Source organism: Schistocerca americana, chromosome 4, assembly GCF_021461395.2.
Source record: "Schistocerca americana isolate TAMUIC-IGC-003095 chromosome 4, iqSchAmer2.1, whole genome shotgun sequence".
Taxonomy (NCBI): Eukaryota; Metazoa; Arthropoda; class Insecta; order Orthoptera; family Acrididae; genus Schistocerca; species Schistocerca americana.
The window spans coordinates 452475795-452500662 of NC_060122.1; the positions used below are offsets into that span (position 1 = coordinate 452475795).

A 24868-nucleotide genomic window follows, 5' to 3' on the forward strand; every position below is an offset into this window, starting at 1 on the left:
GAGATGCTGGATGTAGTCCTGTGGAACGGCTTGCCATGCCATTTCCACCTGGCGCCTCAGTTGGACCAGCGTTCGTGCTGGACGTGCAGACCGCGTGAGACGACGCTTCATCCAGTCCCAAACATGCTCAATGGGGGACAGATTAAGTGTTAAAGACTGCGATGGAGCTCCGTATGCCACGGCAAACTGGCTGACACTGACGGCGGCGGTGCACAAATGCTGCGCAGCTAGCGCCATTCGACGGCCAACACCGCGGTTCCTGGTGTGTCCGCTGTGCCGTGCGTGTGATCATTGCTTGTACAGCCCTCTCGCAGTGTCAGGAGCAAGTATGGTGGGTCTGACACACCGGTGTCAATGTGTTCTTTTTTCCATTTCCAGGAGTGTAGTAATGGAGAGATCAGTAGAGTTCAAAAATGGTTCAAATGGCTCTGAGCACTATGGGACTTAACATCTGTGGTCATCAGTCCCCTAGAACTACTTAAACCTAAATAACCTAAGGACATCACACACATCCATGCCCGAGGCAGGATTCGAACGTGTTACCGTAGCGGTCACGCGGTTCCAGACTTAAGCGCCTAGAACCGCACGGCCACAGCGGCCGGCCAGATCAGTAGAGTGTTTTCTGGGTTAGTAGCAACCACCTTTTTTTCGAACAGTTAGTTAACAAGTAGTTCACTAGCTGTCGTTCACGCGACCTCAGAAATGTAAATGTAAACTCTTATTTATGTTAACAGCTGGCTTTAAGGAGCGACATTTTAAATTTCTACTTCCAACGGAGAAAGGAAAGTACACGCGACGGAAGTTTAGACACTACGGTGGGCAATCATCGGCACGGAACGCGTCGAGTTGAATGTCGGTCATCCACTGTGGCAGTGTCGTTCCCTTCCGCCTAGTTTTGCTCGCCTCGGGGCTCAGGTAAAAGTGAACACCGCGGCGGAGAGCGGTACAGTCTCCGTTGACGTAATGACAACGCCAGCATTTTGGTTGTTAGCTATTGTTCCCGCTACGGGTACTCGCCTTGAACGGTGTTCGGGGAAAGTTGCGTAGGGTCAACCTGGGCGCCAGGGCGAGGCAAACGTGGGACTTCGCAAAGCAACGTTCGCGGGCGTAGCTGCCCAGTATCTCCCAATTAGGGCACATTAAGGAACGGGCTCTCGGCGTCGCGACCTACTGAAGAATGCACGACCTAGCGGTTCGCCAAGGATAATTGGAGGTATCCGCGCTGGCCGGTGGACGCAGGGTAACGGCTTGCCGCCGAAGAAGGTCACACTCTCCGTGGACCGCGACCGCCGCTCTCTGTAAACGCAGCGGCGCGGAAAAACATAGCGCCCACTCGTGGGAACTTACGCGTCCTAACCAGAGGGAAACACGAAAAATCTGCTTAAATTTTCTCAACACCATGAGATCTTTTCTCAATAAAACCGTCTAGATAACTACTATTTTTTTTCTTTTTTAATTATTACGCAGCTTCGGCTATTGACGTCATAAGCTATCTGCATTTAAGGTTAGAGGAACATAAAGAGCGACAAGCGTTTGTTATACAGCAACAAGCTCCAACAAAAAAAGTAAAAAAGTTAAAAACAATCTTTTTGAAAGTACAGTCATCAAAAGGCTTACAACTTGCTGAACAACGTTCAGTGTCAGTATAAATAAGCCTAATCGGGGCGTTGACTAAGAGTTATCTAACAATTTTGTACAGAGTTGTAATTTATAGTTGCTAGATGATGCTAGTATGCGGGACGGTCCCTCAAATGTTACGTTATTAATCTATTAATAAAAATCAATTGCCATGTGTATAAAAGATCAACGCTTGAGAACTGTGCGACCGATTTGGCTGATTTTTGTTGTTGTTGTTGTGTTCGTAATTGTCGGACAAGGTTTGTATGAAAGAAAATTTTTGGAAACACCGCCAGAGAAGTCAGGAATTCGGGTGGTATTTCTGTATGAAAATCTCAATGAAAGAAATCTTAGCGTCGGTTTGACAATTCTGCTTTTATATGTTTTCATTACAAAAAATGTGATATTCAGTTTGACAGTTCTGCTGTCCCATATTCTCATAACAACGACCACTTCCGCATTGGATATTGATATTTTATGAAAATGAGTACAATTGAAAGCGATATTTCAGTGTATTATTGATGGTGATCATATTTTTAGTGTGTTGCGAAGATCGAATTGATGTCAGTTCTTGGTAATTTGGTGTATTGCAAACATTCAGTTGATTTCAGTTCGTTGTTTATTTCTTTGGAAAAAATGCCACCAGTGAGGTGTCGAAATATCGGTCGGCATACGGGCGTTGCAGGCTGATTACATGGTCGTCGAGTCAGTGCGATTGACGAAGAGCGTAGACAGCGTTTGAAGGCAAATCGAATAAAATTATACACTAAACACTTTCTATTAAAACTGGTGCATGAAAGAACGTGCTAAGCTTTACTGTGAGAATGTGTGGTTTTCTTTTTCGCTGTCGTTTTGAACAGAAAGCAGGAAAGTTGTGTTTATGGCTAACTTTATAGTCCTACATGATCGTAGCTGAAAACCATTCGAAATACTCTCATAAAAGCTCGTATCCTCGCAGATCCAGAAACTGGAAAGGTCCCTCTCAACTGCCGCGTACTCATGTTTCCAACCGATTTACCCATTCCTTTTGACTTCTATTTCCAATGAAGGTTGCGTTTGCAATAACAGTAAATAAGATCAGCGAGAGGGGGAGAGAAGGATGGAGAAGGGACAGAGAAGGTAGGAGGAAATGGATGTGAGAAGGGGTGGAAATGGATATAAACAACTGGAAGGAAGATGTGGACAGGGAGATGTGGGAGGAAGACTTGGATAGAGTGAGTGTGGAATAAGAGATGCATTACAGGGAGTGGGAAGAAGTTAATGGACAAAGATAGGAAGGGAGAGGAGGAGAGGGAAATTGGAGGAGGAGAGAGACAGAGAGACGGTGGGAGGAGGAGATTAGGACGTATACTTGATTCCCATACATATTTAGCAGTTGTGAAGCACTTCCGGGTTCTCTAGTTATTTATATTTTCCTTTCTTTTCATAGTTATAGAAACACAGATATGTAGTCTTCAAAATGTAAACATTCAATGTCAAAGTACGAAACACAATTCAAACGAGTGTAGTTGCATATTCATCAAATTAGGTTTTCAGATTTTTTTAGCTTAACATATTTTGTAGATTGTTGTATAACGAACAGCGGTCGCCTCTTTGTGTTCCTTCTAATCTAAACTGCAGATAGCTGATGACAGCAGTTCCCGAAGAAGTGGAATAAATAACGAAAATTTTGGTAGCGATCTAGACGGTTTTATTCACAAAATATTTACAATAGTCACCGACTCATACAGGAAGTTACTTAATAAAAAATTGGTTCAAATGGCTCTGAGCACTATGGGACTCAACTGCTGAGGTCATTAGTCCCCTAGAACTTAGAACTAGTTAAACCTAACCAACCTAAGGACATCACAAACATCCATGCCCGAGGCAGGATTCGAACCTGCGACCGTAGCGGTCTTGCGGTTCCAGACTGCAGCGCCTTTAACCGCACGGCCACTTCGGCCGGCAGTTACTTAATACCACGAGATTTTGTTCAGAGAAGGAACTAGCACTATTTCGAGTAAATTTTTATCTATGTTTGTTTACTATCCAGTGTTACTGCCTGTTTTTTTAAATAGATTTAGGATATTTTTTGTACCTCTGACAAGTAGTTGAAAACTTAACCAAGTATGGCAATACTAAAAAGAAACATGAACTAAAAATTTATAAAAGTCGTAGAAAACTATTTTTACCTACTTAAAAGCATGACAGAACACATGAAAACACACTAGTTCAGATAACACATACAACAGAACGAATAAAATTTAATTATACGGATGTAAGTGACAGCGTATACCGTAATTCGTAGTTAAAATCTACTAAAATTGCAATATACTATCACATGATACGTAGGCGTAGTGGACTAACGCATTGACATAACTGTATAGTATCCTCACATTGTTGAGCATAGAATACATGGACAGCTACTTAAAAATTGTAATAGTAGATCTGCAATAATACGTAAGCAGCAGATCTAAAGTAAAAACCAGAAAACCAGTGAAAGAAACAAGCGCACAGGATAAAATGCAGGATAAAAACCGAATCACTCCCAGGTGACACCACTCTAACAGCGTGTAACGCCAACTCTATCCTTGATATCATCTCAAAATTCGCAGAGGAAGTGACTCCGCAAGTTTATTCGTATATGTTAATCTGTCTGAAGCCATTAATAGATGAGTAGATGCTGTAAGATGACCAAACTGCGGGTACGTTGAAAGCATCGTTTCACCCTCTGCTCCAATTAGTCCCAGAAAGTGTTTACTGGACTAAGATCGGGTGACTTAGTCTGCCAGTCGACATGCGGTATGGTGCCCCAGTGTCGTACCGGTATGCATGCAGTCCTGAAGACATACCTGTTTTCATCTCGAAAGGAAGGTGTGAGCACGCCATATTCATTATGAAGATGTGGAAGAAAGGCTAACTTGGTCACCGAGAACGTTGAACGAACACCCAGATTCATCTTCACAGTGACCTAAATGAGTGGGCTCAAGTTACGTTGCGAAGAACAATACCCAAATCATCACAGAACTGCAAACACTTTGGATTATACGCCTCGTTAGGCCGTCGGTGCATTAGATTCCCACCATAATTTGAAAAGAGGGAAATCGTGTCTCGACGGACCAAACTAAATGCTTCGAGTCAGCTGCTGTCCTGTTTCTTGTATCATTTGGCTCACTGAAGACGTGCAGCTTTATGTGCCGTAGAGAGCAATGACGTTTTGCGAGATATATGACTACAAATTTACGGTGGATGAAGTTCCCTTCGCTATAGTCATTCGGAAACTGGTTGATATGAATCTGCATTCACTGACAGTAGCAGTTAACTGTAGGAATGGTAGCTTGTTATCATTGACGAGCCGTTACACTCTTCTCCGGTCCTTGACGACTTGGCCCTTTTTACAAGCAGTGTTCTTGTCTTATATTCATTGGCTGCAGGTGGTATATTATTCCTTGTAGACACGTTGAAGAATCCACGTTGATCCAGCAGCAAATGCGGCAACGTTATACACGGTGTGGTTATTGGCATGTTCGAAGACGGTAACTCTGCCATTCTCTCAAGTCTCCAATACGACCCGGCATACGGCGCAGAACTCGCCCAACCGACTGACAAATACAGGCCACTTCACCGTCATAGCTTCTTAAGCAGTGGATGGTCAGGCAACTGCCTGATACCAGTTCTACACCATCTACAGTGCTCCAAAGGGAGCAGTGAGCGTTTTTGAGGAGGTGACTAATACAGTGACGGAAAAAAATCACACCACCAAGAAAGAATTGTGGTAGGCGTGTTTATACAACTGGAAGACGATGTCCATTCAAATCTCGCGCCAGTCGCACAAGAGTGGTGTTAGCGGCGTCACTGTGAGAGTGCAAATCAGGTTTGTTTTAAATACGCATGTAACGGTCGTGAGTGCTAGTTACTTCTGAGATTGGAGGTGGTGACCTCGAACGAGGTCGTGTAACATAGCTACAAGAAGCTGGATACTGCGGAAAGACGTGGTAGGAATGTAGCCATTGTACATGATTACTGGCAGCGGTGGTCGCTGGAATGTATGGCCGCAAGAAGACCCAGACGGCCGCGGTGGCACTACCGAGAGGAAAGACCATCGTGTTTAATGTATGGTTCTGCCTCTGCAGCAGCAATTTGAGCAGCAGTTGGCACCATTGTGACACAAAGAACTGCTACAAAACGGTCGCCCCGTAGCGTGCATTTCACTGATTCTAAACAGCTGCCATTTGAGACTTCAGTGATAAGCGAGAGCTCACTGGAGGGCAGGGTGAGGGTGTGTTGTGTTTTCTGATGAAAGATGGTTCTGCCTCGGTGCCAGTGATGGCCGTGTGTTGAACAAAAGGAGGCCAGCTGAGGGTCTGCAATCAACCTGCCTGCGGTGATTACGAAGGCAATCCCGCCGTAATAATTGATAATATGCTTCTCGGGTGTGCAGCCGGATCATTACGTCATGTTGACACAATATTTCCGCTGTCCAACTTGCCGCCATCTTCAGGCGAGAGTGCTGGTACACGATCTCGCCGGAACTGACGAGATCATGTACCAGCACTCTCACCTGAAGATGGCGGCCAGTTGGACAGCGGAAATATTGTGTCAAGATGACGTTATGATCCGGCTGCACACCCGAGAAGAATATTATCAACCTGTCTGCGTTTTAGAGACACTGGAACTACAAATGAACTAATCGTCTGGGACGTGATTTAGTGTGATATCAGAAGCACTCTCTTGGTAAGCCCATGCACCTGACTGCGAATTTGCACGTCAGTCTGGTGATTCGATCTGTTATACTGCCAGTCATGAACAGCATTCCAGGGGATGTTTCCAACAGGGTAACGTTCGCCCACGTACCACTGTTGTAACCCAACATGCTGTACAGAGTGTCGACATGTTATCTTGGCCTGCTCGATCACCAGATCTGTCGCCAATCGAGCACATATAGGACAGCATCGGACGACAACTCCAGCGTCACCCACAACCAGCATAACCGTTCCTGTATTGACCCATCAAGTGCAGCTGGAATGGAACTCCATTCCACAAACTGACGTCTGGCACCTGTACAACATAATGCATGCACGTTTGCATGCTTGCATTTAACATTCTGGCGGTTACACCGGTTACTAATGTGGCAGGATTTCATATCTGCATTGGCCTATGTCACGCGTACCATAACCTGTGATATTGCAATGTTAATCACATAAGTGTGTAACGTAGAAAAAAATGTAGTCCCGAAATTTCCTTATTCTACATTAATTATTTTTTGGTGTTCCGATTTTTTTTCTGTCAGTGTATTTTGGCCGGAGAGCTTATTAGTATTGCTATTGATGCAAAGACTAGTTTCTGTTCAGTTCTGCAATGCATACACTTCTTTGTCCATAACAACGGCTATCGTTTGGCGCGCAGCAGCTTTGCATAAAAAAGACATACTGCAATGTTTACTAAACTTTTACCAGAGATTTCTCTACTTTATGTCCTTTTTTTTTGTATTATCGCGCCAGAATACGAATCTGTCATTGATGAAGGTAAGTGAGGCGGTGGCGTACAATGAAGTGTGGCTTGCGTCGGAGTATCCCGTGCGCTGCGGGGCTGCCTACCTGGGTGAAGTCGGCACCGATGAAGGCCTGCTCCATGCCGATCCAGACGGTGATGGGGATGAGCAGCTGCTGGTTGCGCTTCTTGAGCTGGTATGCGGTCGCCGACAGCAGCTGGATGCCGCTCAGTTCGGCGCTGTCGCCTTTCCGTTGCCGCTCTCCGTACCTGCAACATCAGACGGCGAGCATTAGGACACGCTTGTAACAGCAAAGCGTAGCGTCCGCCCCCAAATTCTGAACTGGTAAAATGATTACACTGCAACTGATTTTTCGAAAAGCAGTGTCTCCTGCAGAAATCTGTTCAAGATTAAAATTTTCTCGGTCTGTCTTGCCAATGGACATGAAGCACTTTTTAAACGAAATAATTGTTTTTACTGTTTCCTTTTACTAAAATGTATCGTCTATCGAGGAAATCCTCTGTAATATTTTTTGTTTAATGTTGTGCAATATTTTGTGTATAAATTATTTCAAGATCGTATTTATTAAATCTTTTAATACGTGTAGGTGGTATTCATTAACATTTCAGGCTTTCTACACAAACCAAATTTCTTTGAAATATTTTGATATAAATCGACAGCTTTCGTATATGACAAGTATGTGGCTTTAGCATATGACAATGAGACTATTAGTTTTGTTAAGACTAGTTTCTCTGTAATTACGAGGAAAGGTATTTTATACAATGTCTGCACCGTAACTAGAAAGAAAAAAATTTACCTCTGAAATATTATAAAAACAATCATCAGTAACCCAACTGTCGTTTATTTTTACATTGATCAATAGATCTGACACTACCTGAAACTGGTCAACTTAAAACATAACTCAGCGACTGACAGACGGAAAATAAATCTGTTTTCTACTCTTGTAGCATATAAAGAATGCATAGCACGTAAAGAACTTTTGCACACGATGCCGATAAGGCAAGCACTAAATTCCCAACAGTGACATGAATCTTTTATTATTGCCGCAGGCCAATTAGGAATGTAACAAGGTTGGTGCTAAGGCCAACGAGAGGTCTGATTAGATTATTCCAGCGCTTATACCAGAGGCTAGCCGTGTAAAGTTATTTTGAAATGTACCTTTGACGGAAAGTGGAATGGTTCGGGCATCAGTTATAGTTGCTTCTAATGCTAAGATATGCGCCCTTTAGAATATCGAACAGTGTGGGTAACGAGGAAAGTTTGAAATGGGGTTCCCGCGTTTGTCAATTTTTATATTTCATGGGCATATTATAGTTTTCTTTTCTGGGCGATAATGTTACACTGCTTTACAAATAAAAGTTACGGCGTAACTTGTAAGATTTTTGTATTCCTTTCTTCTATTGTTTTAACCTGTATTTATCTAACGCGGATGTAGCGTTAAAATACCAACAAAGGTAAGGTCGTCTTTAGCTGCACGTGAAATGTCTACCACGTGCATTCTTATTGAGAAGTAAAGTTCAAGTGTGGTGCCCAGGAACTTGTGATAATGCAAGAATCTGAAAAGCAGATCTTGCTGCCTGAATTTTGTAAGGTTCATCTCCCTCTCGCTTTACTTCGATGGTTATTGGCGCTCTCAAATTTAATTAAAATTATCGGAAGCAATTTAGTTGTGGGCTAAGAACTCACATACAGGTAAACAAGAGGGGAGTCAGAGCTGTGACCGTGCGCATAGTACCAGCCGTAAGTCCCTATTTGGTTTTTTATACAACTTGATTATTTTGTAACTTCATAAATGATGTGATGAATATGGTTTGTATTCAGTAATTCCGATGAACGCCAGTTGTAGTTATACTCACTGTTTATTAGGCAACGCTTCAACCTAACGATGCTTCAATTTGCACTCGCTCTCGTTACTTCCTTTACAAGACCAGTTCACTCAGACTAGAGCCATTCTGGAACTTTTCTGATGAAAATGACTAAGATTTAGAGGAAACATCTTATAGAATAATTACTGTGGTATATTTCGACACCTCTGAGATTGGTGCTTAATCAAAAAGTTTATATTTCAAATAAATTTGTACTAACTGGAACAATATTTCACAATGACGTCAGTGGGCGCTCGTAACGACACATTCTCAGTTACGTTGCAAACAGCTTGTTTACGAAACTATTTTTACTGGAACTTTTTTTGGTTCTATTATCGCATAGTTTTACCCGTGCCTGTTTTCGCTAATAATTATGATGTTGATGGAAAGGTGTCAATACGAGCAATGAAGGAAAATATTTCCCAGTTGCTAACTGATATAATGCTTCGGGATCTACTAGTCGGCTGTGCCGTACGAGTTTGATTACTTAGCAACTTACTCTGATACAAATTTCAGACATCCACACTTTATATACAGACAACGCGAACCTGAATGGAAGAGAGTGATATAAAAGGAGAGGTGTTTGTGGGAACTTCGGTGTTGCCCACGGTTGGTTCCGACAGAGGCCAAAATTCCTCAAGGGATGTCTCGAAACGATGGCGGCTAACAGCCGGAACGCAGACAAGTAGCCATGTTGCTGACAGCGAGGCCCGTAATTGCCAGATGACAGCCTCGATAAGGAAGCTGGAGCTTTACGTAAGCCGTGTCGCCTGCATGGCCTCTGATCCTCCCACGTCGTCAGCTAAATACTGAACGTTTCTCTTCTTCGCACGCACGTCTCTGAGCAGTTACTGCCACTTTTTATAAAGCTCTCTCTTGCAGGAAGTGTGGACTTGTTATGAAAGCAAGTAGTATTTCATTTTAATGTGTCAGAACTCTTTGCAATGGTTGGTAGACTGGTAAGTAACTTCTGAACAAAGATGACGGAGATTTGAATTTGAAATGACACGAGACATGACCTACTCATACTCAGCGCGAAGCGTGACAGTGCACTAACGTCTCTTCGCAAGCCTCTTAACAACAAAAATGGCGCAGTGGTAAGGATCTGTACTCGTATTCGCCTGATCTTATCCCCATGGAATACATTCGGAACGCAACCATTGGCTGTGAATTGCTTTACCTGTGCTTAGACATCTGGCCCACATGCCTTCCGAACTGTATCAGGGACTTTCGAATCCATTACCAGCAGAATCGCCGCTGTAATGCGTTTCAGAGGTAGACTAGGAAGCTATTAAACAGGTGATATGTTTGGGTTCATCATTGTGTGTGTAACATGTGGAACTTCTTTGTTTTACTGGCGTTATCCCTATCTGCACGGGGTAGGCATGTTAATTTGGATTTAGCAGTGTCAGTGGTAGGCCAGTGACTGGGAATTGGTTAACACTTGGATGGGTCTACGGAGCGCTTTGGCAGGAGGGTTGTATGCAGCGGAGCTACCTTTTTAAGAAGTAGTGGCTCCGGTGGTCGGTCGGTACAGCTGGGCCTTCCGATGCCTGTTCGGACGGAGATTAGTTTGGTAGTGGTTGGTCAGATGCTGTTTCCGTCGACACTAACCCCCGCCCCCCTCCCCCCCCCCCCCCTCTTCGGGAAGGAATTTGTATACCCAACTGTCTACGTCTAGCGTTATACCGGGTGAAAGGCTCTGCTGTGGTCATCAGTCCCCTAGAACTTAGAACTACTTAAACCTAACTAACCTAAAGACATCACACACATCAATGCCCGAGGCAGGATTCGAACCTGCGACCGTAGCAGTCGCACGGTTCCGTACTGCGCGCCTAGAACAGCGAGACCATCGCGGCCGGCCCGGGTGAAAGAGTGAGAATGTTTGTGAAATGTTTGCGAATCGCGTAACTGAGGTGGGACACGGGTGCCTGCTCGGTATTCACCTACTCGGATGTGGGAAACCGCCTAAAAACCACATTCAGGCTGGTCGGATGATCAGCCATCGCCGTTAATCCGTCGGGCGGATTTCATCCAGGAACGGCGCGCCTCCGCGAATCCCGGAAACGGAGTGCTGACGCTCGCTGCTATCCAGGCGGGTATGTGTAACATGCAGATGTCTTCAGTAATTTCGTTGCAGGTATAATAACTACGTGAATTCGACCAGTTATTGATAGAAGTATAAGAAAAGGAGACGAGATCATCAGAGACATGACGCAAAACTGGGTTGAGAAAGCATCCCAAAGGAAATCCTCCGTATCATTTTCAAAGGAACCATTCCAGCATTTACCGTAAACGATTTTGGGCAACCTTTAAAAACCTCACTCTGGACGGCCATACGGGTAACTTAACACCCGTCCTCCCGAATGGGAGTCCAACGCGCCTCTTTTCTCGGTACAAGCTATTAAAGTGTTATTTCTCCGCGTGGGACTCTTACAAGGTACGATTAATAGAGGCGATAGGGAGAGAGTCCAAAGAAAAGCCGCACATTTCGTCGTAAGTTCACTTAGTAAATACAGAGAGTGTCTCGGAGTCGCTAATGTTACTCCAGTGGCAGACTTGCGAGAGAGGCGTGGTGCTACACGGAGATTATTGCTGTGAAACTCCGATAGGCTACGTTTCCAGCAATTTCGTTATTACTTTCTCATACATACACTTACAAAGATGATCATGACGGAAAATCAAAGGAATTCGCCCTCATATAGGACTCACCGAAAATTGTTCCTCCCATGTGCTATTCAGATATGGAAAAGGAAGAGAGGGATATGATACTGATACGCTAAGTACTCTTCACCACACACCTTAGGAGCTTTGGGAGCGTAGATATAGATATATAATAGTTATGGCAGTGTTGGATGGAGTGCTCATTCTCAAGTCATCTCCATATATCGGGTAAGTTTTTTTTCGTTTGCATCCGCTCGGCATGTTACCACTACACTCCGCAAGTGTTGTATCTTAAGTAGAAATGTATGTTGCAGATGACAGTTATTTGTGTGTATAATGTGTTCAGTTTTCTTTGTGTTGTTAACGACATTGTCTGAGAAGTGAGAGGATAGACCTGGTACCGGTTTATAGTCTACTCCCTCTCGAACAGCATTAGAGGAATCGTCAGACTTAAGGAGCCCATTCGACGTGCGGATGGATCGCCATCAACAGTGTCGCCTCACCTCACTCTATGGAGTTCAGAATAGAAATTTGGGATTTAAAGCAGCAGACAGGGCATAATCTAGCTATCAGGGAATTTACACCATGTTCCTTTGTCGGTAGAATAATAGTGATTAATATTTCTCCCCTACCAAAATTGGAACGGACCTATAAAATCAGTTACAACCTCGGCTAAGGAGGAGGATAGGTTATAACTTAAATACTCTGTATCAAATCACGTTGCTTCCTGCAGGAAGCGTCAAGGGCCGAAATCAGTAATCGCAAATATATTTTTAAAGAGCTAAAAAGTGAGTAACTGATGGCGACGAGGCTAGCAGAACATAGCTACTTGTCGCTACTTAGCTGCCTTCGTTTCAAGACACTGCTTGTGATATTTTGGCCTTTGTCAGAACCAATGATGTGGGGACACCGAACTTCCCACACACATTTCTCCCTTCACTCCACAACACTCCACTCAGGGTCAACGTGCAGGTGCGTAAAGTGGAGTAAGGACATAATGAGAGCTGATTCACTTTTCTGTAGCCACAGTCATCGCGAAAGCTTCTGTGTACCATGGAACCGAAAATCATGCTGTCGGTTCTGCAGTCGCCTCGACGCCCGCATCCTGCTTTTTTTCAGCGGTGTCGTGCTTTTCACGACTCTCCAACATCCGGAATAATCGAGTTCGTGGAAGGTATGGTCAATTTTCCCGTCAGTCCTGTTAATTTGCTGGCAATTCAGGCTGGCAGGAGAATGTGTGGAGTGTGCAGGAGTCGTCTGTGCCAAAGCATTTCACAGCGTATCACGCAAGGACGCGTGCACGATAGAGTGGAAGCTGGATTGTATCGTGTGCCGCACTTAGAGTCTAACGACCCAAATTGTGTTGCGGAAAAGGGGTGTACTCTTTCTGTTCACTTTGCGAGGTGAACTGCAACCGCATCGAGGCATTCATTACATATATTACTTCTCCTCACTATTTTCCGGCAGGAACAGGTTTGACAGTAGAAGGCACTTGCCAATACTGACACCAAACGGTGTCTTCTGTCAGATTTATTTGGAATCTGTACGTTAGTTTAAGAGGAAATTTATCCAACTTGATCGCTTTTTATACAGGTTGAGGCTAACGTCCAGTATCGACAGAGGAAGTCTAGTCTTTAAGACTGGACTTTCGTTCAGGAGGAAAAGGATTCATATCATGGTCCAGCTATTCAGTTGGTTTTCCGTGATTTCCACAAAATTTGCTCTTGCGAATGCCACGGTAGTTCCTTGGAGTAGGCCACGACCGACTTCATTCCCAAAGCGGGAACGAACGAAGCTGCTACTTAATCTCTAATGACCGTGAAGTCGCCAAGACGCTAGATTAATGTTCGTTTGTGAAGACCCTACAGTTCACCGGGTCATGGGTCTGTGAACTCCAATGTAAATAGATTAAATATTAATGCGCCATCCGTAAATTCGTACACTTACCAGACATTGCAGTCGTAGCTTAATTAGAGCGTCAACCGATTTTGTTTTAAGATGCTTGCAAGTAAAAATCTATTTCTTGGTTGTAATTGACAGTTGTGGTCATCTTTGGATAAGTTTCAACGACAGACGAAGTCGAAAATGTAGCCAATGCTTTCAAATTAAAGGCCTTGCTTGTCAGTCACAGATTTGCGCCTTCAGAGATTTCAGGAAAACAAAAAATAAATGGCGCGTCTGAACGACTTGTGACAGTAAAACACTGTACTGAACAGTACTCAGAATAGGAACTTTGTCTTTCACAGACAGTTTTCTGCCAGCCTCAGAACCCACCTCTCCTCAGACAGTTTCATTTGAAGTTCCTTAATCTGTCAAGTGGCCTAATATCCGTGAACGTGGTACGGTAGTATTACAATTTTAGTCTTTGAACCGAGATCTCTTTGCTTTCTGCCCACGAATGCGATAATGTGGGGGAAATGAAAGAACGTTATATGAAGATAGGCAAAGTCATTGAGTACTGGGTGCGACGCTTTCGACAAAAACTGTAGTGTGGGGGGACTCCTTTTAGATTCTTGTAGTGTGCTATAATGAGCAACAAAGTAGAGGAAGACATGTTAACCAATATCAAATCTCTCTGTGGCTTTTAGTTTCATATTCGACAAATACTTCCCTCCAACCTTAATTAGACCAGACTTGTTTGTAACGTTTCAAATAATGAATTTGCACAGAAACATGAATATCATCTTACCTTGCTCCTTCACAGTTAGTACGCGTCATGTTTACATCCCGCGAAATGACGTAAAACCTTTAATTTTTGGTATGGAGGAGAGAGAGGCACGCAGTTGGCACTTTTGTCATTTTTTCCCTTGTCTGGTAAAGAAAAACGCTACTAATCCGTTCCCACGGACCTGGGTCGACGTTCCGTCACTTAGTTTCTCAATGTCGTCAGGAGGTCACACAAAGGATAAGCACTGCCTTGATGAGTTAATGACTCACCTGTACACGTGCCGTAAGACAACATTCTTAGCAGATACAAACGGTTCTCCGTTGCACTTGCAGACGATCCTGGGCAGACGGTATTTTTGACTATTACCTAAATCATTCGAAGCGTTATTTCGTGAAGATGAGAGACTTTCAGGAGTGAGGAACGTAGTATGTAGCGACTACGCCAGTATGAGAGGAGGGGATTGATCTGATTGCTTATCTGCTTTTGGCTTACAGGATGTCCCCACCACTAGTATTCCTGCTTCTCCTGTTCAGACAGTCCAGTCACCCACACTTTAAGTTTAAACGCAGAGGGCTCAAATTTTTAAAGATTGATCTTTTCATTCCAACTAATGCGTCTCATCTCCGTTTACTCCCAACCATCCCCCTCCCCGTCCCAATACAGTAAAAGGAAACAAAAATTATAATCTGCCTGAAGCTGGTCTAGTAAAAATTCGCGAGATTTAACTATGATGAGGAAGAACGCGAGAACAATTTCAAATTAACAATACGGTGAAAAGCCAAGGAACAGCACCACTGACTTCCCCTTGTCTAGCATGTGAAATTATAGCAGTTGAATTACCATGAATTTTTATTTGTGTGTCTACGCTACCAGTAACAATTTCAACGCGAAATATCGTCTTCAAATTTCACTAGGAGCAAATTAGTTCTCCGAAGTTATTTTGGAAATTCTATTCTTAAGGGAGGATTTGTCAGCCTGTTACTGATCTAAAATAGATCTGAACTTGTGAACACAACCCCTCTCTTTTAGCGTCTGCCGGTGCAGTAATATTAGCATCTCCGTGACGCTCTCTGTCCTTACTAAGTGAATCTTTGACAAAATGCGTTACCCTTCTTGGATCTTTTCCCTATCGCCTCTATTAATCGTACCTGGTAAGAGTTCCAGATAGAGGAGAAATATCTAATAACCTGTACCGAACGAAGAGGGGCCTCAGGTCCCCGTCTAGCCATTTAGCTTTAGTTTTACAGAGGTTGCCCAAAATCGCTTAAGATCGACGCACTAACCACCTATCCATCAGCAATAATAACAATAACGATGATCTGTAATTACTAATTGTTAACGAGTGCTATTGACTAGGCTGGGGACAGGTTTCGGGTTATAAATTAAAGTAAGCGATTAAAAGTGATTTTAACGTGCACATACCACTTTTAATACGTAAATGCTATTTTTTATGTTCTCATGAAAAAACATTGAGTTGTCTCGTGCGTAAATGATATTTACGTGACCACAAAGGTTTCTTTCTTTTCTATAGCGTGTATCCCGTCTAGTGCAGAGTTCTCTTTTTCAGGATTTGGCAAATTTAATTTTTGTTATTCTGCTTTGTGGCTCGATTCCCTTCCTGAAGTTAGTCATTAAGGAAACCTACGGGAGGCAAGTCGTGTCCGTTACGTGTCTGTGAGCCGTGAAAACCAAAACCGCAAAAAACGCTTGTCGGTGTACCAGCCCACGCTTATTAACTCTTTGGCTATCCAACGAGGCATATGTGTCCCACGATATGTTATCAAAGAACCAATTGGAATTTCTTGCTTGTTATCTCTATGCATCTGCGTCCCATTGGTTAACGGAAGCCTGGTAATGGTTAGCAGAATTCTTATAATTACACATTGCACCTGCAGGTCGTGCTGTCTTCAAGTTTTACTATTAACTCTTGTCATCGACTTAATTCGCACCTGCGGATAGGCAACCGGATTACCAGATTCGCAAAGCGGGCTGCCTTCGCGACTTCCCGGACGCATCGCGTCAACGACTTGCGCCCACGAATTGACGCTTGCCACATCACAAACGAAGCCCATACTGAAGTATGAGTTACAAACTTGGAGAGATGCGCTGTCCACTGATGTGTGTCTGTTTCCAGTATCTCTTGTAAGTTTTGCGCAGTCGTCTTCTGAGGTGGTGGTGGTGGTTAGTGTTTAACGTCCCGTCGACAACGAGGTCATTAGAGACGGAGCGCAAGCTCGGGTTAGGGAAGGATTGGGAAGGAAATCGGCCGTGCCCTTTCAAAGGAACCATCCCGGCATTTGCCTGAAACGATTTAGGGAAACCACGGAAAACCTAAATCAGGATGGCCGGAGACGGGATTGAACCGTCGTCCTCCCGAATGCGAGTCCAGTGTGCTAACCACTGCGCCACCTCGCTCGGTAGTCGTCTTCTGAACCTCTGGAGATGCGTATGAATAATTCTGTTTGTTCTCCCCCTCCCCTCCCCCCCTCCAATCTCCCTCCCCCTTGGAAAACGAAACAGCGGGAAAAATTCTTTTCATATTGTTTCTTATGAGTAAGAAATTAATTAAAATAACATTAACGTTATTGAAATAAAATTGGTAGTGAAAGGGTTAACGCGTCGCGCAGATTAGATTCGGCTTTGGTTCACCTCCCTGCGTTCGAAAGCTAGCGCGCTGCACGCTACGCTACACGCGCAGGCTGGTGGCAACAAGAGCAATGCTTTTATGTGAATCAGTAACAACGCAGTCAGAAATCACAGTTATATCTGTTTCCACACTCTGTACGGTAGAATGAACTCACTGTACTAGCCGAGAATACTCGAGCTTTGACTGAAGTGAATTTTTAAGGTAGAGATTCCTCGCCGAAAACCATATAATAATAAAAACGATAATAATAACGTTTACTACGTAGTAACAACTGCATAATTATTATTCTGAAGCGACTTTTACCGATTTTCTCTAGACCTTACGCTTGTTGAAATAGCTGACTTGATAATTCGAGCTGTGCGGTTCTAGGCGCTTCAGTCTGGAACCGCGTGACCGCTACGGTCGCAGGTTCGAATCCTGCCTCTGAACAGTAAAGAAATTCTCTGTCTATAACGGATAAAACAAAACATTGTTAATTCCAGACCCATCACATACGCTCGTAGACAGTTCGTATAAACAGTTAGAGCCAGTGACCGGTCGCCACTTACTCTGCAGATTTCTTGAACTTTTTCGTGGCCGCGCGTAATTTCCACGAGGTAATAAGATAGTATTAATTGCCTGGAAGGCTTCGCTACAGCTTTTTCTTTGTCTCAGGAGACGAGCCGCGACCACGTGACGAAAGCTTCCTCTGCTAACAAAAGGCGGTGCGACCGCAGGAGATGTGCTGCCCTGGTGGCCTTGACTTTGCGCGCGGCCGACCGGACCGTGCTTCCGCTACCTGTTGCAGTTTCATCCAGCTGCTTTTCTGTACCACTCGCCCAGCTGGTACCGCGACGCAGAGGGCATCTCGCGTTTAAGCGGCTCCACTCGCGTCAGCAACAACACGCACCACTTCCATTCTAGGTGACAAAAGTCGTGGGATAACGATATGCACATGTGCGGATGGCGGTAGTTTCGCGTACACAATTGTACACTACTGGTCATTAAAGTTGCTACACCAAGAAGAAAGGCAGATTATAAACGGGTATTCATTGGACAAATATATTATACTAGAACTGACATGTGATTACATTTTCACGCAATTTATGTGCATAGATCCTGAGACATCAGTACCCAGAACAACCACCTCTGGACGTAATAACGACCTTGATACGCCTGGGCATTGACTCAAACAGAGCTTGGATGGCTTGTACAGGTACAGCTACCCATGCAGCTTCAACACGATACCACAGTTCATCAAGAGTAGTGACTGGCGTATTGTGACGAGCCAGTTGCTCGGCCACCATTGACCAGACATTTTCAATTGGTGAGAGATCTGGAGAATGTGCTGGCCAGGGCAGCAGTCGAACATTTTCTGTATGCAGAAAGGCCCGTACAGCACCCGAAACATGCGGTCGTGCATTATTCTGCTGAAATGTAGGATTTCGCAAGTATCGAATGAAGGGTAGAGCCACGGGTCGTAACACATCTGAAATGTAACGTCCATTGTTCAAAGTGCCGTCAATGCGAACAAGAGGTGACCGAGACGTGTAACCAATGGCACCCCATACCATCACTCCAGGTGATACGCCAGTATGACGATGACGAATACACACTTCCAATGTGCGTTCATCGCGATGATGCCAAACACGAATGCGACCATCATGATGCTGTAAACAGAACCTGGATTCATCCGAAAAAAAAAGACGTTTTGCCATTCGTGCACCCAGGTTCGTCGTTGAGTACACCATCGCAGGCGCTCCTGTCTGTGATGCAGCGTCAAGGGTAACCGCAGCCATGGTCTCCGAGCTGATAGTCCATGCTGCTGCGAACGTCGTCGAACTGTTCGTGCAAGTGGTTGTTGTCTTGCAAACGTCCCCATCTGTTGACTCAGGGATCGAGACGTGGCTGCACGATCCGTTAGGACAGTGAGGTGAAATTTTGCAGTAATGGGCTGCGGTAGCAGACGACCGACACGAGTGCGTTTGGTAACTGCATGACATAGCCTGCAACGACTCTCCTGGGCTCGTGACCATATCAGTCGGACCCTAGACGACTGATAAATTGTGGCGTGGTCGGATGATTCCCGATTTCAGTTGGTAAGAGCTGATGGTAGGGTTCGAGTGTGGCGCAGACCCCACGAAGCCATGGACCCAAGTTGTCAATAAGGCACTGTGCAAGCAGGTAGTAGCTCCATAATGGTGCAGACTGTGTTTACATGGAACAGACTGGGTCCTCTGGTTCGGCTGAATCGATCAATGGTTATGTTCGGCTACTTGAAGAGCATTTGGAGCCTTTCATGGGCATTATGTTCCCAAACAAAGGTGGAATTTGTATGGATGACAACGCACCATGTCACTGGTTCGCAACTGTTCGCGACTGGTTTGAAGAACATGCTGGACAATTTGAGCGAATAATTTGGCGAGCATCGGACTTTTATGGGACGAGTTTCGTGTACATATTCAAACACCAGCATTTCTTTGGCAATTATGGTTGGCTATCGAGGCAGCATTGCTCAATATTTCTGCAAGGACTTCTAACGACTATCTGAGTCCATGCAACGTCGAGCTGTTGCAATACGCCAGGCCAGAGGAGGTCTGACACGATATAAGGAGGTATCCCATGTCTTTTGTCACGTCAGTGTGTACCCTCTGCCACAGTCCGTATAGTAACTTACGAAGTGTAAATGTAGATGTACATGTAGATGCAGATGGGTGGAGTATGTGATCTGAAATGTTCGGGATTAAAGCATTTGGTTATCGAATAAGCATTAGAACGTAAAAGTTACAAGGTAAGATGGAATATTCTGAACAGATTATAGATGGTGTAGGCTGTAGAATTCTACCAAGAAAGAAATAAGAAACAAGTAGGGTTTCATGTCTGGTCGACATGGAGGGCATTAGAGATGAAACTCCTCCTGAGCTGAGAGATGGTGAAAAGTTTTGTAGCCAGCAAGAGATTACTCGCACCCACAACCGGCAGCGCCACATACGTGCAGCGGGGAACGAGCAAACTGCCAGGGGCCTGAGACACGTTCATCTGCAACATGTCACGTCACGTGTCTTGATACTTTGGTCTCTGGGCCAGGATGAGGCTATCCGCAGATCGCCAAAAAGCCAATAGCGTATTCCCAATCTACATGCTTACCACGTAAGCGCTGGCATTTCTCTTCATGCTGATCCATACTACAAGCTTGGACTATGTTTGATTTTCGATTCAGTTTGGATTCTCTGCGTATCTGCGGGCAGCCGTAAGTTTGTGTTGTGCGCTCGACTCTCAGCCTGTGCTGAATTTGTAACTAGTATTTTTGTTTAAATGAAGGGAACGGAAGCACTGTTCCAGCAGGAAGTAAGTGGGTTTTGACCTTATTCAAGGAATCTGCTAGCGTTCGCCAGGAGTGATGCAGAAAGACAATGAAACACGTAAGGCTGATTAACCAAAAGGTGTTTGCTTACGAATGAGTGAATGGAAGTTCCAATACTGCTGCTGCCCAATACGCAACCCTTATATCTACCGAGTGAACCAAGATGGAGAGACTTCCTCCAGTCTGGTAGAAACGAAGGATGTGTCAAATCTGATGACAGGGAACCTGAGTAAGTTTGAAGAGGGAGAGCTGAGAGAAGTAGCTTACCTGGTGAGTGGGTCGACTAGGAGGGCGACCATGGCGACGGCGAGGACCACACAGGCTAGGTAGATGCCGCTGATCTCGTAGATCTCAGAGTCGGGCGGTCGGTTGAGATTCTCCGTTTGGCCAGCTACGTTGACACAGAAGTTGGCGCCGCAGATCTCCTGCGCGTTGGCCGAGCCGTTGCCGCCTCCTCCGTGGGCGCCACTCGACAGAACTGCAAACGAGAAAGGCAGCCTGCATTAGCACCCTCTCCTCCAGAACGTCTGTGTCTACAAGTGCACCAGCACACTGGGCGAAAAATTAGTTACTGTCGAAAAGACATCGCACTAATACTGTGTAACACTGCCTCTAATCTTTATAATGGCTTCTTTGGATGCAGAAGAGAGATCACAAGTTTCTTTGCTGCTACACGTTTCGTGCCCAAAACATCCGAAAAAAATTAGTTCACGTGGGACGAAAGTTATGCGGACATCAACAGAAACCTCTCTGATGATGATTCGGCGATTTTCCAGAACCATGTTCTGTACTTTTTCCACATTGTTGTCAGTAATTGATGTGCTAGGGCGTCCTGACCAGTCGTCATGTTCAACGTCTTCTCGACCGTCTTTGAAATATTTATACCACTCGTAAATCCTTGTCTTACTCAAAGTAGATTCGCCAAAAATCCACAGCCAACATTTCGAATGCTGTGCTGCACGTTATTCCATTTTTAAATCAAAATTTAATGTAAATTCTTTGATTCATTTTTTCGAATGTAAAGATTCGACGAGCACTCGAAAACACGTATAACGTTTTTGACTGTCAACAGTAAACTAAATATTGAAAACTGCTGAAAATACAAACATACATGAGGAATATGTATACTAACAAGATAAAAAAATTCTTGAAAATCGGATGTATAAAGCCCTCGAAATTAATAATTCTCCTGAGTTTTTTGTGACACCTCCTACATCACGTATGTTCCTGCATGGTAGCGTCTAATGCTTTATGTAACAAAGAAAAATCTCACAGACTACGTCGATTGTTCTGTAAAACCGCAATGCCAGTTCATTGTTCCAGGCGATTATTCGCATCATAAACTCAATTACAACCATCTTAAAAGTTTTGCAGGTACACAGTTTCTGCGTTTACGAATGGTCTTCTATCTAGTACATCTTGTTAAGGGTAATCTCAGCTTTTGTTATTGCAGTAAACTGAAAACGAGGCAGACGGAAAAAAGTTCATGAACTGGTTATCCCACTGTAAGACAAGATGGTCAATGCTTTCACGGAAAAAACTTTTTCAGTTGCCTGCGAAACCATGATTGTATCCAAGCGAGCACTTCTTCCGAACCACCTCGACGGCCAAGAATGTCTTTCTTCAGGTCTCCGAAAATACGGAAATCGCATAGGGAGAGTTCGGTACGACGTGGAGTATTTGTAACGGCTTGCAATTGAAATTTCTGCAGCGTACTCTAAACAAACTCTGGCTTGCAAAGTTCCCGGGGTAGAGTCCCGGCTCAGCACACAGTTTTAATCTATCAGGAAGTTTAAAAACTTTCTTATTTGCCTTAGGTCCAGCCAACTCCCACTTAGAACGTTCTTAATACATTAATTATTTTCTCGTTTTGCAATGTTGATTTGTACAGCATAATTCTGTGGTATCAAAATACTTTCTCGATTTTTTGGATACAAGTAAGTTGTACAAAAAAGATAAATTGTATTTTGTTTCTCCTGACAAATGTGAAATCTGGCACATACAACCTTTTCAACTTCTATTCTTCAAGACGTGTTTCATGATTAAGCTTCTCTTAGCAATTGGCTAACAGATATCATCAACTCGAAACCACAGCAGTTCTACAGACAGGCATAGAACTTTTTATCGGGAAGCTGGCAGGCAGTACACAGCAAAGACTGTGATTAAGTGACTGAATAGTCTAACAGTCTTATTATTGCGTATAGTATTGTAATGTAATGTAGCGTATTGTATACTAATAAAATAAAAGCATAGCTTTGTACAAACGGCACTACCTTGCACACAGTGCATACTTACCTTCTCGGTAACGAGCACATGCGGTACTCAACAGGCCTGAATATTTAAAAGTGTCACGAACAGGGGCTGGAAAAAAGTATAGAAACACAGCGAGAAATGCATGCTTAAACATAAATGCAAGCCTGCAGGCTGCGTTGTAGTATTTGGCCATGTCGGCACCTGTGCAATGTCGTCAATACTTTGCAAGTGAGAACAGTGTTCTGTGTCGTTGAGGGTGCATGATCTCAGAGCCAAGTGAATTCGAACGTCGGCAAATTGTTGGTGCTCATAAGACGAGTGCTTATGTAACCGAGGTAGCCGAAGTGTTTGGTGGTTCAAGAGGCACCGTATCGAACAGTTATATGACATACAGGAAAAATCAGAAAAACATCATCTGCTAAATAAATGGCTCTGAGCACTATGGGACTTAACTTCTGAGGTCATCAGTCCCCTAGAACTTAGAACTACTTAAACCTAACTAACCTAAGGACATCACGCCACCCCGGCCGGCCATCATCTGCTAAGTCACAAGGCAGACGAAAGTGTGTGTTGATCGATCGTGACAGACGGTCATTGCTAAGGATGTCTGCCTCCTTATCTCAGCGGTCAGCGGGCCTGACTGCCATCCAGTGGGCTGGGGTTCTAGTCCAGGCCGGACCGGAGAATTTCTCCATTCAGGGTCTGGGTGTTGTGTTTTCATCATCATTATCGACACGCAAGGCGTTAACTGAGAAGACGTGCAACTCGGTGGCCGAGCTTCTCTACGTGGGGACTGGCGGTCATCGATGCGGTAGATCATCGTCATCATCATCATCATCATCATCATCATCATTATCATCATCACAGAGGACTGTGACGGAAAATACGGGGACGACAGCTGCAAAAGTCACTGCAGAGCTGAACCATGTCAGCACAAAAAAAAATCTGAAAAGTTCCATAGGCAGTGATGCGAATACCCACAACAATAACACGTGGTGCTGAAACCGCAAAACCTCGACTATGGAGCAATGGAAGAAAGTAATTTGGTCGGATGTGTCTTGTTTCACACTGTTTCCATCTTCTGGCCGAGTTTACGTCCCAAGAGTGAAACCTCGCGGTCGTCCGGTGATACCCTGGCCAGCCATATCGTTGCATTTCTTGGACCCCTCTGGTTACTCTGCAAGGTCACATTACTGCCAAGGATTAGGTGATGGTTTGGGTTAACCAGGTCCATCCCATGGTGCAATGTTTGTTCCCCAGTGGTGATACAGTGTTCCAAGACGACAGGACATTTGCTGACAGAGTTCGTATCGTCCAGGACTGTTGCGAGCACGGGGATGAACTGTCGCATCTCCCCTGGCCACTACACTCACCAGATCTCAATATTATTGAGAATTTGTGATCTACTTTGGAGAGAAGGGCGTATGATCGCTGCCCACCTCCATCATTGTTACCTGAACTTGCGACTGTTTGGAGGAAGAATAGTTCAAAATGATTCAAATGGCTCTGACCACTATGGGACTTAACTTCTGAGGTCATCTTTTCCAAAGAACTTAGAACTACTTAAACCTAACTAACCTAAGGACATCGCACACATCCATGCCCACGGCAGGATTCGAATCTTTGACCGAAGCGGTCGCGCGGTTCCAGACTGTAGCGCCTAGAAGCGCTCGGCCACTCTGGCCGGTGGAAGAATAGTATAAAATTCACTTGATGAGCAAACAGGATCTGTATATTTATCCATTCTGAGACGACTGGGACATGTTTTGAATTCCAACAGTTTTCCTACTCCTTATTGGGCATGTAATGTGTGGTGTTTTCGGTGTTCCCCTGTTTTTGACCGCCCCCTGCAAGTGAGCTGAGGAGCCCGCGGAGGGTGGGGTGTGAAGGGAACACCTTGGCGCGTATTTGTAAGCGGGCCGTCGGGGCCGCTCGTCAGAGTTATGAGGCCGGCCTTGACAGCGGCCGCGTGTGGGGCTGTTAGCGTGTGCAGCAGAGCGTGCCGGCTGCCGGCTGCTGCCTGCCTTACGAGCCGAGCCGACGCTACATCACACGAGCCCAGATCGCGGCAGGCGCCGAGCACGAACCCGTTCACTGCCTACCGAGCGCGGCGCCCAGCTGCCCTGCCATTGACAGATATTCCTGAATGGAATAACGGGTCCATTGATCACAATCAAGCTTCCTTGCGTTGCCAATCAAACATAATACGTTGACGGAAAAAAAGCGCAACACCAAGGAGTCGTGCGACGTGAATAAAAGTTGTTAGGTGTGTTTCTTCACCTGAAAGATGATGCCTATTGAAATTTCGCGTCAGCCGCAT

At 44.6% G+C, this 24868-nt stretch overlaps 1 protein-coding gene across 1 annotated transcript in view; it reads right to left on the reverse strand.

Moving 5' to 3' along the window:
• The window catches only part of LOC124612525 (UNC93-like protein), a 228439-nt gene that overhangs the window by 32634 nt on the left and 170937 nt on the right, over positions 1–24868 (reverse strand). The window contains exons 4-5 of the mRNA XM_047140788.1: positions 20563–20773; positions 7194–7356 (exon numbers count right to left, since the gene is read on the reverse strand). Coding sequence (XP_046996744.1) covers positions 7194–7356; positions 20563–20773 — 374 coding nt within the window. The remainder of the gene's footprint in view (positions 1–7193; positions 7357–20562; positions 20774–24868) is intronic.